A 14,030-nucleotide genomic window follows, 5' to 3' on the forward strand; every position below is an offset into this window, starting at 1 on the left:
GTTTAACTCCAGTGTGCTCCTGCCAGGTTTAGGGGCCTTCTTCCAACAAAGCTGCTAAGTGGAGTTCAGACGGAGGGTCAATGGAAGGGAGTTTTTTAGGGGGGAAGCATTTGCATGAAGGCCATTCGATTTGCACCGCAGTCGGGTAATCAAGGCTAATGGTGCCATTGTGCCTTAAAAACAGCCAATAGCTTTAGAGTGAGCTCATTTTAGTGCCTCTGTGTGTGTGTGTGCCTATGTGTGTGTGTGTAGAACAGGGTTTGACACCTGCTCCTTTGTGCCAGAAAGCGACAGTCTAGCGTACGAGGCAGTGCACCAGCCCTGGGAGAGAGGAATTACAGTGATTTGGAGTGACTGTGTTTGTATTATTGTTAGCCCTGTGCTTATTATTACTATTATAATTACCACTCACGCATCCCATGGGGCCTCGGTCACAAATGGGCTTTTTTTCCCCCGCAGATGCCCTGCACTCCCCCCCTCAAAAAAAAGCACCAGCTAATCATATTGATTGTTCAGGTGCAGCAAATTGCAGGGTGATGAAGCGATGGAGAGTGGGAAAGACAGTAAGAGAGCGAACATGGTGTAGATGTTTTGGAGTGTCATTTATCTCATGTTCACCTTTGGAGTGGAGGTTATTTTAATCGCTACTTTCTATAGGAGTGTATTTTTCCTTTCAGTTCTATAGAGGTATACTTTTCCCTTTTACTTCTGCCAGTATACGTTTTAACTTCTTTAAGAGTGTAGTTTTTCCTTTCACTTCTGCATGATCTTCTCTTCCTTCCAGTTTTATATGGTATTTTTCCATTTTACTTCTATATTGCTATATATATATATATATATATATATATATATATATATATATAGTTAATATGTTTTAGTTTCACTTTATCATAAACATCCTAAAAGGGTGTAGTGGTTTTCCTTTTAGTTCTATAGAAGTGTATTTTCACTTCTCACTTCTATAAGAATACTTTTTTCTTTTGTTTTATATGAGTGTAGTTTTATCTTTTAGTTCTGATGCAGCTTAGTTATAATTTTCACTTCTAAAGCAGTGAATATTTTCCTTTTACTCTTAAAGCAGTGGAGCTGTACCTTTTAGTTCTATAGCAGTGTATTTTTACCTTTCAGTTATGTAGCAGTGTAGTTTTCCCTTTCAGTTATATAGTAGCGGAGCCTTATATTTCAGTTCTATATCAGTGTAGTTTTCCCTTTCAGTTCTATAGAAGTGTGTTTTATTTTACATTTCTAAAGTAGTGTAGTTTTACCTTTCAGTTCTATATCAGTGTAGTTTTACCTTTCAGTTCTATATTGGTGTAGTTTTACATTTCAGTTATATAGTAGCGGAGCCTTATATTTCTGTTTTATATCAGTGTAGTTTTACCTTTCAATTCTATAGAAATGTGTTTTATTTTACACTTCTAAAGTAGTGTAGTTTTACCTTTCAGTTCTATAGAAGTGTGTTTTATTTTTCACTTCTAAAGCAGTGTAGATTTCCCTTTCAGTTATATAGTAGCGTAACCTTATATTACAGTTCTATATCAGTGTAGTTTTCCCTTTTAGTCCTATAGCAGTGTATTTTATTTTTCACTTCTAAAGTAGTGTAGTTTTACCCTTTAGTTTTGTATCAATCTAGCTTTACCTTTCAGTTCTACATCAGTATAGTTTTACCTGTCAGTTCTACATCAGTGTGTTACCTTTCACTGTTGTTGAAGTTTTTTTCTTTCACTTAAATAAGTGTGTTTTTATTAGGAATTGTATTCCTTATATAGAAGAATTTTATTTCAATTATTTCAGGGGTGTTGTTTTAGTCAGCTAGAAGCAGTGTTGTGTCAAAGGATTTCCTCATCTTTACTGAAGTTAGGGTTCGGATTTGATATAGACATAGCAGTATTACCTCAGTGTGAGTAAGTTCAGTTGGTGTAGTGTAGTGGGTAACAACACTGCTGTCCCCATGGCAGACTGACCCCCTGGCCAGGCAGGCACACCACACTACACCGATAATAAGACTACAGTCGTCTACTTTGTGACACATGATTCAAATTCAAGCCACTCTGTATGAAAACATCAGCCAAATGCCATGAATGTAAATGAGTGAGTGCATTACAGCTACAGTATTGCACATGTCAATAGATAGCAATTCATGTAAAGTGTGTATGTGTACATATGAATGTTCTCTTTATGTCTCCTCCTCCTGTGACTAACATTTTGTCTCTATTTTTCTTTCTCTTGCTGCGACAGATGAGTTTGGATATTGATGACAAGCGAACACGCACACGATCCAAGGGAGGAAGAAGTAAGTCTCTTTTTCTCCCTTTCTGTGCGGCTCTAGAGTCATCATTTCCACCGGTCAGCTAAGCATAATTTCTGCCGGTCAGCTAAGCATCAGTTTTCAGCTCCATTCAAACAGCTCCCGCTTGCTGACCTTCTAGACTCGGCCTGCTGTTGTGCGGGTGAAGCTGAGAACATTGGGTGAAGGATTTATGGCAGAGTGCGGCATGCGACACAGGCAGAGAGAAAGCATGACGAAAGATACAGAAATGGAGTACTACACTACCATCAGCAAACAATATGAAATGATGTTCTGCTTTGAAATCCTGCTTGTCTCCCTGTGAGCTGTTGTCGGTATCAAAACACGTCTTAATGAAAAGCTTTAAAAACACTGTTTTAATCTGAAGACGTACATAATACAGTGTGAGCAGGATCAGGGTTTTTTTTACATTCTGCTGCTTCTCATGTTTAGTGTAAGTGTTATTGTCAGAGGTATTGATAAAATACCGGATAAAATCCGTCTGATGCCGCAATTTTCCTTCGGTTTTATGTTTTGTTTTTCTTCTCTTGCTTTTAATTCCACTGCAACAATTAATCATTGGTTTTGCGCTGAAGGCTGCATAGAGCTGCACACTTTAGGCTTCATCAAGCCTGTATGTTTTGGCTGAATCAGTTGTTCCTAGTGTGTGTGTGTGTTTTTCCTTGCTAATGCAGTCATGTATGTTTCTGCATGTGCTCTCCAGGGATCTCTATGCATTTCTGAGTTATTGATTGTACTTCCCTGTGGTTATTTGCACTCAGGTTTTTTTCTGCTTAGATTTGTTGTACACTCCTAATTGTCTCTGTTTTCTTTTCCCGCAGCTCCCACCGAGATTGTAGGACAGGAGCTGAGGTAAGACCGATTTCTCCTGTGTAGACAAACATGCCAACACATCACCGTTTTGTATGTGCGTGTCATTTTTAAGTGGCTCAGCAATAAGACCCCAACGCATCATGTTAAGAAATCTCCTTCCCTACTTTGTGTATTATCAGAATTCAATGCAACTCAGATCACGCCATATTCAGAATGCAGGTAAAAGTGGCCCAAAACTGCCCCAAATCAAGATTTACTGAACGCATTTTGGTGTGGCCTGTATTTGTATTTTAGCACTAATCTAAACAGATCTGTGTTCCTGAATTGACTCATTTTACCACATATATCTAACAAACTGATGTTGTTGCAGTTACTTGATATGTTATGAACATGGTCTAACACAGCCCAAAACTCATAGATTTTCATAGATTTCATTAGTGTCAGAAACTGTTATTTGAACCAGAAAAGATAGCATAAAATATTTCACATATCGCTCACTATCGCATCTCTAACTGATAAAAAAACTGCAGTAAGCACTTACAAATGCAAAAAACATAGCGCATCCAACAAGATCTTTATCTTTTATACTAAAAAATGTGGGCGTTCACAAAAAATACTGGTTCTACATACGGATCCATTTTAAGCATGGAAAGCATGAACATGGAGCGACAGATTTAAGCCAGTAAAACAAACATCCATCCTGGCTGTTTCCATTCCTACAGCAGAATGACCACTAGGAGGCCTGAGAGAGACTATGATGAAGGCTTTTGAGACTAGTTTTCACATCATGTCAAAATAAGCTGCTAAAATAACTGCTGCTTTAAATCTGTAGGACAAATAGTAGATGCTAAAATGGCCACATTGAACAGAATTTACAGGAAAGCCATAGCCAAAAGTATAGTAGTGCATAGAAGTAGAATACAGTATAGTAGTAGAACATTTTCATGCCATTGTTATCACAGGCCTGTACACAGGCATGCATAGCAAGTTATAATGAAGATTGAGCTGGATGGACATATAGATTGCATGTTTATCAATCTGGGCCTGTTTTCCTAAAAGCATCTTAGTAATAAAATAATATGAACTGGTAGAGAGAGTGTTCAGTGTGATGCTCGCTTGACCATTCAAGAAACATCTTTGTGCTGAAGATGAAGATGCTTTTGGGAAACCCAACCCTGGCTTGTCAGACAGAGGTCGTATCAAATTTCATTACACTCTTATCAAAAAGGGTTCTGTTTTATCTGGGCCACTTTTTCCTGCAATGTGAACATGGCTTTGTTTAATCTGGACAACACAAACAAAAGGTGATGTTAAATGTTAATTAATGGAGAAAGCTCTAAAAAAGAGAAGCAACAGCGGCTTTTTATAAGGTGTAGTTACTGACTACGCCAGCAAGTAAAAAATGAAAACCACCATAGAGGATTGCCAATTGTTTGCCTATTTTTTTTTTATTTTTAATTCAATTTCTCTTCAAAATCTGATAGATTTTATGTAGATTTTAATGTCCCATTGACCTTGTCGGGTTCATCTATACCTTGCTGGAACATCCTTTTGCAATGTAGTAACCGGCGTACGCTGAAATAGCTCAGTCAAGCAGCTCTTATAGCAGCTCTGGCACTTCGCGCTCTCGTTTCTCATTTCACGGTCAAGCATGCCGTGAAGTTTACGAGGCCGCGATTTACTGCCATATCCAAAAGCATCAGGGTCAGTTATATAGCTGGCCGCCATGTTTCCTTACATGCCTTAAACATTTCAGTCTTTAAACACATTATACTTCATGGGTCTATATGTGGGCCCATATACTTCTGTCGATCTAGCCATGCTCCACTCACTGAGGCGTCCTGAGTTGCACAACTAGGCATTTTTAAAAAAACAAATGACAACGAATTTCGCTAGCATGCTAGTGCTGGTTTGATTACAGGGCAAGACATTACATTCAGCTTACATTATATGGACAAATGTATTGAGACACCTGCTTGTTTTATTCACCTTATTGTTTCATCAAAAACCAAGGGTATTAAAAAGAGTTGATCCTACTTGTGTCGGGGTAACTCTCTCTGCTGTCCAGAAGAGGCTTTCTGTTAGATTTTGGAACATTGCTGTGAGGATTTGATTGCATTCAACAACAAGAGCATTAGTAAGGTCAGGATGCTGGATGATCACCACCCCCACCTCATCCCCAGCTTATCCCAAAAGTATTGAATAGAGCACCATCATTCCAGTTCCTATTGGAAATACTTAATAATCTACAGGGACTAGACAAGCTGTGTTTGTGCATTTTCACAGGTGTGTCAGCACATAAAGTAGCTAAATGCATTCTTTGAAAGTGGTGTCCACATACATTTGAACGTATGGTGAATCCTAAAGGAATATTTAAGCAAAGAAATTAACAAATGTGATTCATCACTTACTACAGATGCAGTCAGTTAGCCAAGATATGTGCATCTTATGCATACTTCTTTACAGTGGGACATGCTAGGCTAATGTTGCTAACAAATACAGGAGTTAGACTGTCACCAGTCTTGATAAATGCAAAAATCTTGGTTTATGTGCATAACAACCTACATAAAAACAAGCATATTTTATAGATATACCTTATTCACACATTTCAGTTGGTTTGTAGTAGTAAAAATTTGCTTTCCTGTGTGAAGGGTCTTTTTAGAGTGCGCATTTAAAGATATTAGATTGGTGACAGTCTAAGTCTAGCATTTGCTAGCAATGTTAGCCTGGCATCTTCCCTTTTTAACGACTGAAGCAAACCTCAGATGCCAAACATGTCTTGGCTGATCGACTGTAAGATGAATAACTGATTAATAAGCATCTAGTCAAAGCGGTTAAAGAAAGATAGAGCATATGTAGCCTTTCCTTCTTTGGGTAGTCTGTAGGTAGTCTGTAACCTTCCAAATGACTTGTAATGTGGGTTGTGAGACATGATGCGTTGGGGCATGTGTTGCACCTCAGTTCAAATTCTTGTCCTTGTTTTATTTTCCTACCCCTAATCACAGGATTGCTTCCATATTTGCATTAACACAGAAGCCTATGTGCAATTTGCCTATTAACACGTTCTCTCATGCATATGCATGGCCACAGGTTATCATCTTGCATGACATGTTCATAAATGGCCCTGCTGCAGCTCCTGCTGCTCTCTCATGTATTCTCTAGTGTACATTTCAGCAACACATGCCAGCTCTGCTCCTGCCTCACCGCTGGCAAGCGTGTAGGTGCGGAGATGGGGAATTCGTTTGTTACACATTTAAATATGTGAAAGTGCTAACTGGATCTATAAAACCGAGAGGCGTGATAAACAATGAAATGAAACCAAGAAACCAACGGGGATCTGAACCGAGGTTTTGTTTGGAAATGAAGACTGAGGGACTGTAAAGTCTGATGAGGCTGTTTAGTATTTGCCTTGATTTTGCAGTAAAATGAGACCCCATGCTTTATCCGCAAATGCATTTGTTTCTAGCAATTCTTTTAGTGTAGCACTTACAAATAAAATACGTTCTTTAAACTGGACCACTAGAGTGGAAACATAACGGTCAGGAATGGTCATGGCAAATTCTGTGATTTTTTGGGGGGTGGAATAAGTGTACAGCATACATCTTTACTGGAAAGATGTCTCTTGGGTTTTCAAAAGTCAACGCAGGGTCAAAAATATGCAGACAGCTCATCTAATATTGGGTTGCATTTCTCTTATCAGATGCTATTTCTCTTGTCCAGATGCTTCTGACAGAATTCCGGTTGGATACCTGACCACTTTCCTTGGAAAAATTCAATTAAATATGTTGATTTCCTGGCACAGGCTCACATTTGAAGTATAGTCCAATTATTTACACGTTGGTTGTTAAGGTTATTTTGCCCCAATCCGAGTCTATTAATGCTAAGTATTGACCGATACTGAGCTGATCTGATCCGATCTTTGTGACCATTCGGCTCCCAGTTTCTTTACAACACAGCATTCAAGTCACACTCTGGACTGATATCTGTTGTTGTTTGTCGACTACTAATGTGAAATAGCTGTTTTAAAGTGAGGTGAGTGTGCTATGATTGGGTTTTCTATAGCATTTTTGTATTACCATTAGCATTAGAAAGCCTTCTCCTAGTTCTAAATGCGTTGTTCAGTGCTGGTTTTAAATACAAGCTTCAGTTGGGCAAAAATGTCTGTGTTTTGGCATCTTGGGGCCACCAGATGGCGCTATAAACACCATAGTTAAATCTTAAAAAAAGATTTGGAACTGGGTTGGGATTAAAATAGTCAACCCCCGATCCATTAAAATATGCCCACATCCAGATCAGATCAGGATATCCCTAGTTATCATGCTTTATCCACTCCACATCCACATTTAATGTGTGTTTGGAGCCACTGTCCTGTTGGAACACTCAGGTTTATCCAAGTTTCCACCATCTAGCTGATGGGTTAAGATTAGGTTTCCACTTCTTTCCACTTCCATTTAAGGGTCGTCCACTTCATTGTTCCAGAGCATGCTACCCCCACCATGCTTAACAGTTGGTACGGTGTTCTTGGGGTTGAATTTCTCACTTTTACTCCTCCAAACATACCTCCTGGTTTCCTCTTTTGAAGGACATCTGCATATTTCTGACCCTGTATGTACAATTTTGACCCTGCATATAAGAAAACTCCCAAAAATGAAAACTTGTGACCAGGACTGGATTTTTAAAAAATGCTATGTGCGTTTTTTCACCATGCTATCGTTACCTACCTTTCACACACATATACAAACATTTAGGATCAAAATGTCAAAGCCGTAAAGCTTGTCCAACCTTGCAACAGCTGTTACAGTAAGATGTGTTTGTGGGTGGGGCATGGACAGGCCAATTTGAGCCTAAAGTTGATTTCATCTACTTCTAACCCCATTTAGCTGTCCTACGCCAGGATGCAATGGTTCTGGCCATATCAGTGGCAAATATGCCCGACACAGAAGGTATGACAGATTCCAACTAAACCCTTAGTCTCCTATAGTTCTAGTTTGTAGTCCTCTATAGTCATTCATAGGCCTTCTCTACTCTTTCTAAAAACCAATAGCCTTTTTCTGGCCCACAGACATCTGGTCATTATAGCCTTTAACTGAGCATCATCTTCTTATAGTCTTTCTCTGTTTCAGTCTGGATTTCCCTGTCAGTTCTTTGGGTTCTCAGTGTGTCTTTAGACAGGGCGTTGAGTCATGTCTGCATCTCGCTCACTCTCCCACCCTCTCCCTCTAGCCCGCTTTTCCATTTTTCCATTCTGCCCTCTTCCCCTTTTTTTGATTCCCTTTCCCTTTCTCTCTCTCACATATCATCTTATCTCTCCCCCCCTACTGCCCCCCCCCCACCCCCCACCCCTTCGTGCTCAGCTTTCTCTGTCTGTGAAGCCTTTAGGCAGGGCATTGAGTGATGTCTCCAGCTTATTGGAAACATATTACAGTTGTCTTTATTTACATGTGTATCTGTTCAGGAGGCCATTTTAGATGCATCGTGTTTATAGATCACTCTGTGTCTTGCTTCAATAGCCAGGCTTTCTAGGTGAGGGGTTTATTGAATTTTGTCCTCCGCCGCTATTCTCTCCCTCTTTCTCCCTTTCTTTCCTGCTCTGTTCCTCTTTGATTGAGGTATAATTAAGTGTTCCAGTCAATTGCCTATAATGCATAATGGGGTTTAGCTAGCACAGCGCCCTCCTTTGGGTCATGCAGAGCATCACAGTGTCCTTCATTTTCAAGTTCTCATTGCATTTGCTCTCATTGCCTGACATGTGCTGTTTGGGTGGTTCGTGTGTAACTGTAATTCTGGCTTTACATGCTGAAACTGTCACGCAACTTCAGAAGCTTTAGACTTCCACCAAACCAAAAGTTTGCCTTGTGTTGCGTAATGCAGAACCTCCGGCAGCTCCCTTAATACCTGACACGCAGCTGCAGCAGTTAGAGTTTCATTAAACAGCCAGGTTTAGTGCAGTTTTAATGTGTCATGAGATCATATCAGATACTAACAAACTGAAAATCATTAACTGGAAAGATTAGCAGAAAGAAAATAGGCCAAGTTCACCTGCATGGCCAAGTTGGTTGACCAGCCTGAATGACCAGTTTTAACTGATCAATACGTTTTACACCAATCTAGTCCAACTGCTTGACGACCAGCTAGTACATCAAACTGATATAAACACATACACTATGCTGGTCACCTTTAAGCAATATTATGTAACAAACTTTAAATAACACCTTCAAAATCATTCTGATGCTCCTATCCTGATGCTTGCTGTCGTTGTTATTCCAGGTTTGACATGCTGCTAACTTCAGTATGTAACTTGGGAGAAACAGGCAGCATAGCGCTTGTGAGATCTGCGTAAGCCTGCATAACCCGAGTCATATTTGTATAAACTCCGGTAATATTACTCTACCGCCTTAATCCAGTGACAAGTCTGTATCTCTGAGCTTGTCCAGGAAAACGTATCCTTTTGTGGTGGCTCAAAGTGCGAATTATACTTCCCAACTTCACTGGGAGCCCAGGAGCAAGAAATGCCACTTTTCCCTAGTGTTGCTTTAACTAGCTAGCTTACCAACATAAGGTATGTTGCCTCTGGATGACCAGCTTTTCAACTTGCTTAGACCAGCTTAGACATCTGAAAACAGTTACCAGCAAAAGCTGGTCAAGTTTCTGATTGCTAGCATACAAATTTTGTGCTTTTTTAAAACTAAAAGATGCACAGAGATGCTAACGTACATTCAAGATGACTGTATATGCCTAAACAGATACTATCTTATAACTAATTTCGCAACACTGAAAAAAAGCACTGTATTGTTCTGAATGTGCATATTGTTTCCACATGAACATGAACATGCCTTTTGAAGCATAACTTTACAGTCTAGTTCCCCAAAAATGGTATATTACTGCATCACATTGCGTGTAAGTTTCACTTTGTAAAGCTCCCCTAATGATACATTTTGGTGAACATGAACAGGCCCGAGTGGCTCCTTCTTTTTTGACTTTTTAAACATTATGAACCCCATCATCCCTCCTTTTCCCATAGTATGCTCAGCTGCCCAGTGGCCAGGAAGAGGAGGCTGCAGGAAGAGGAGGAGGAGGCGGAGCAGCAGCAGCCCGTCTCCAAAAGGAAGTCCCACCCCCTGAAGCTGGCGATGGATGAGTGTTTCAATGCCGAGAGTGAGGGGAGCGGAGAGGAGATGGAGGTGAAGGAGGAAGATGAGGAAGAAGAGGGAGAAACCCAGCAGCAGTGCCATGACGGAGAACATCAGGAGGAAGAGGGGCAGGAAGCCGAGAGCAACAATGCAAAGGAGGCAGATGAGGGCGATGAAGGTGAGCACGCAGTCTTGCCACATGTCTGTGATTACAACAGCCTGTTGCCATAGAGACACGGGAGAACAGCCCAACCAGAGAAGGGGGAAAAATTCATAAAGAGATGATAAAATACACTGAAATATTTCCCACATCCCAGCTCAGTTTCATCATTGTCATAACTCTTTATATATATGGGTTTTTTTTAACCTTTTGAAAACGTCAGCTACCCTTAGATCATGTTAATGCCTCATGGTGAATAGACTAATGGAAATTGTTTAAAACAAATGCTAGTCTCATTATAATATTGTAAACATCTAATCTCATGAAATTAACAGACATTAAAATGTAAGTTTTTTTTCCTCATCTTACAAAGTTACAATTTTCAATGTTTAGATGTAAAACTATACGTACAGAATTTGTTCAAGTGACAGATATCCTGCCTTCAGTTCGGAAGAAGTGAGAGCATAATGAAAAGTGGCACTTCCATCCTTTCATTGAGTTTTTGCACACAGCCGCAGATCTGTGTAGTCCATTTTGAACTGCTTTTGGAGATTCAGCACCTGGAGATGCAATCCTTTTGAAAATTTGCTAGGACTCAACATTCCTGTCAGCTTGGTTGTTGCGATGTCAATCAGAGAAAAAAATAATATTAAGCTAATTTGAATAACTGTATCAGCTATTATACATAGTCTGGTACTACTCACCCCTGATGATAACTATCATAACCATGCTAGCTATCTGGAGTGTATTCGGTACGTCTATTCATACCGAACTGTTACAGTATGGGAGTCATGGTCTGGTGCATACAGTCGAATGGAGAATACACAATGCGCTCTATTAGGGTAAACACGGTCATTCCACAAGCACGTGTGCCACTCAGAAACCTTACACTGTAAGGGGTTAAATTTGCATGGTATTGTGGAAACTGTAGTGGTTTAAAAGTATTGCTACAGTAACTGTAATATTTTCCTGTACTTCTATTAAACATGGGGAGTCTAAACATTCAATTGAACCAGATACACCTATCAGCCAAAACAATAATACTATGGACAGGTGAAGTGAAAAGCAATGATTATCCTGATTATTCTTCTACAGTGGCATCTGTCAAGCAGTATAATATATTAGGCATCAAGTTAACAGTCAGTTGTTAAAGGTGATGTGATAAAAGCAGGAAAAATAGCCATGTTTAAGAATCTAAGCCACTAAGAATCTAAGCTACACCAAAATGTGAAGGCTAGACGACTGGGCCAGTGCTTCTCCAAAACATCAGGTGGGTCTTGTGGGGGTTTTCTAGTATACAGGGGTCAGTACCTACCAAAAGTTGTCCAAGAAATGACTACCGAAGACAGGGTCATGGGCAGCTAAGGCTCATTAAAATGATCCATGGAGTTCCTACCTTACAACTTACAGGGTTCAAAGGATCTGCTGCTAACATCTTAATGCCAGATACCACAGGACACCTTCAGAGATCTTGTGGAGTCCATGCCTGGAATGGTCAGATCTGTTGTGGTGGCACAGAACGGACCTGCTGAATATTAAGCTGGTGATTTTAATGTTATGACTGATTAATGTATGTGTTTATGTTCATATAGATAAGGGGTTGATTTATTATTAATTTTTAATATCAAAGCTATTGTCTCTTAAATAAGTCATCAGCAAAAATTCAGAAGTGCAGGCTTGAGAATGCAGAATGTAACCCTAACTAATCAATGTAATTAATTATGTTAGCATATGTGAGTAATTGTAGAATTATGTCTGTTAAACCAAGCCATTGTACTCTCACCCACAGAGGAGTGCATGATTATTGAGGCATCCAGCACAGAGAAGCCTAAAACTACAGGAACAGATGACCTCTCCAGCTACCAACACATAGTGGCCAACTCACTACTCCACCTCGGCAACCGCAACAACCGCGTCACGTCTCCACAACAACAGCAGCAACCGGTCGCATTGGAGGTACGGTCAGACAGCCCAACAAGAGTGGAGGAGGAGGAGGAGGAGGAGGAGGAGGAAGAAGAAGAAGAGGACAGAGAGAAAGAGGAAGCCCAAAGAACAGCTCGGCCACCCGAGATGAACAGGGTGAATGGGAAAACAGAGGAAGAGGAGGAAGAGAAGGTGCAGAATGGAAGACAGGAAGAGTCTGACCACCAGTACTTCACAGAGGGGATGACCGCACATCTGGCTGAGGATCACGAGAAACTACAAAACGAGAGAATATACGAGGAAGACTATGAAGATGAGGAGGATGACGATGAGGAAGAAGAACAGAATGCAGAACAAAGCGACCTTTCCAACCCCTCTGTAATCACTGCAGCTCAGGGATTCCACAAGAAAGAAAACTACATTACCCACAGACCTCCATCCTCCGACAACTACACCTCCAGCAACGCCTCAGTAGCTCCCTTAGTCATCGAGGTGCGGTCCGAGGGCTCAGAGAGGGAAGATGAAGATGGAGACGATGAGGAGGAGGACAATGACAGCTTGTCCCAACGCTCAACGGTGGCGGACGAGTCAGAGATGTATGACATGATGCGGGGCAACCTGGGCCTACTGGAGCAGGCCATCGCTCTTAAAGCCCAGCAGGTCAAAGGTCACCGAGAATTCCCACACGTTCCCGAACACCATCGATACTTCTCTCTGGATGACCGGCCTATCAAACACATGGAACACCTGCGCAAGAGCTACTATGGCAAAGGTATAACCAGAAGTACAGCAGTTTCACTCACTCATGTTTAGTAGTCTCCACAATTATTGAAGCTGATGTTCTGGGGAAATATGATGCACTCATCAAATTTGTGAAGTCCTTGCAGATTGACTGCATGCTGCCACTAAAGTTAAAAAATGGAAGGCCTAAAATTATTGTTAATGTTAATTCGTCAAAAATAAAGCTTCCACATTTACAACACACTCACACTAATGTATAGGGCAGTGAGAACACATGCCCATGGTAGAGGCAGCCACCTCTACACCTGGGAGCAGCTAGTGGTGAGGTGCCTTGCTTAAGGGCCTTGAATTTTAAGGAGGAGAACAAACAAAAAAGCCTCCACCCCCCTACTTCCAGCTGGTCCAGAGAACCAAACCCTTCTTCTGGTCTGAACCTGCTTCACTAACCTTTAGGCCACAGCTGCCCCCACATTGTTATGCTAAAAATGTCATTTATTGTCTCAGAGTTTTGGGGCTCACTATATAATGAGAAATATACAGTTAAGATAATGAACCACCCAGATTGGTTATTAAAATGTTTGTGTGTTTTTAAAAATACATCACTGTGCATTGTCACAATTCGGGGTCCACCTACTTTACATGTCCACTATATAAAGGTCATTTGGAGCAATGCCACAGAAGAACCACTCCATTAAAGACCCAAAAGGATGAGATGCAAGTCTGAAGAACCTTTTTAAAGTTGAATCATCCTTAATATAATGGAAAGGTTTTACCCAGAACGGTAGACCAATAGCAAGTCACTATTGAACTGTACCATGTGTACTCACTCTAAGTAAAAACCTTTATATATAGTATTTAAAGGGGTCTTTGACTTGTAACAATAGTAGGACCCTTTTCAATTAAATTCAGGGGTTGTACAGAACAACAAAACCATGTTAGGCTGTAAACACAAGAC

At 40.5% G+C, this 14,030-nt stretch overlaps 1 protein-coding gene across 3 annotated transcripts in view; it reads left to right on the top strand.

The window, feature by feature from the left end:
* myt1b (myelin transcription factor 1b) overlaps positions 1–14,030 on the top strand; it is a 52,840-nt gene that overhangs the window by 14,748 nt on the left and 24,062 nt on the right. For 2 of the 3 annotated variants that reach the window (XM_072697094.1, XM_072697097.1), the window contains exons 3-7: positions 2,239–2,293; positions 3,130–3,160; positions 8,002–8,064; positions 10,143–10,429; positions 12,201–13,106. In XM_072697094.1, the coding sequence (XP_072553195.1) occupies positions 2,239–2,293; positions 3,130–3,160; positions 8,002–8,064; positions 10,143–10,429; positions 12,201–13,106 (1,342 nt within the window). The remainder of the gene's footprint in view (positions 1–2,238; positions 2,294–3,129; positions 3,161–8,001; positions 8,065–10,142; positions 10,430–12,200; positions 13,107–14,030) is intronic. The other variant, XM_072697096.1, reaches the window with a different exon arrangement.

Source organism: Salminus brasiliensis, chromosome 14, assembly GCF_030463535.1.
Source record: "Salminus brasiliensis chromosome 14, fSalBra1.hap2, whole genome shotgun sequence".
In the NCBI taxonomy this organism is placed as follows: Eukaryota; Metazoa; Chordata; class Actinopteri; order Characiformes; family Bryconidae; genus Salminus; species Salminus brasiliensis.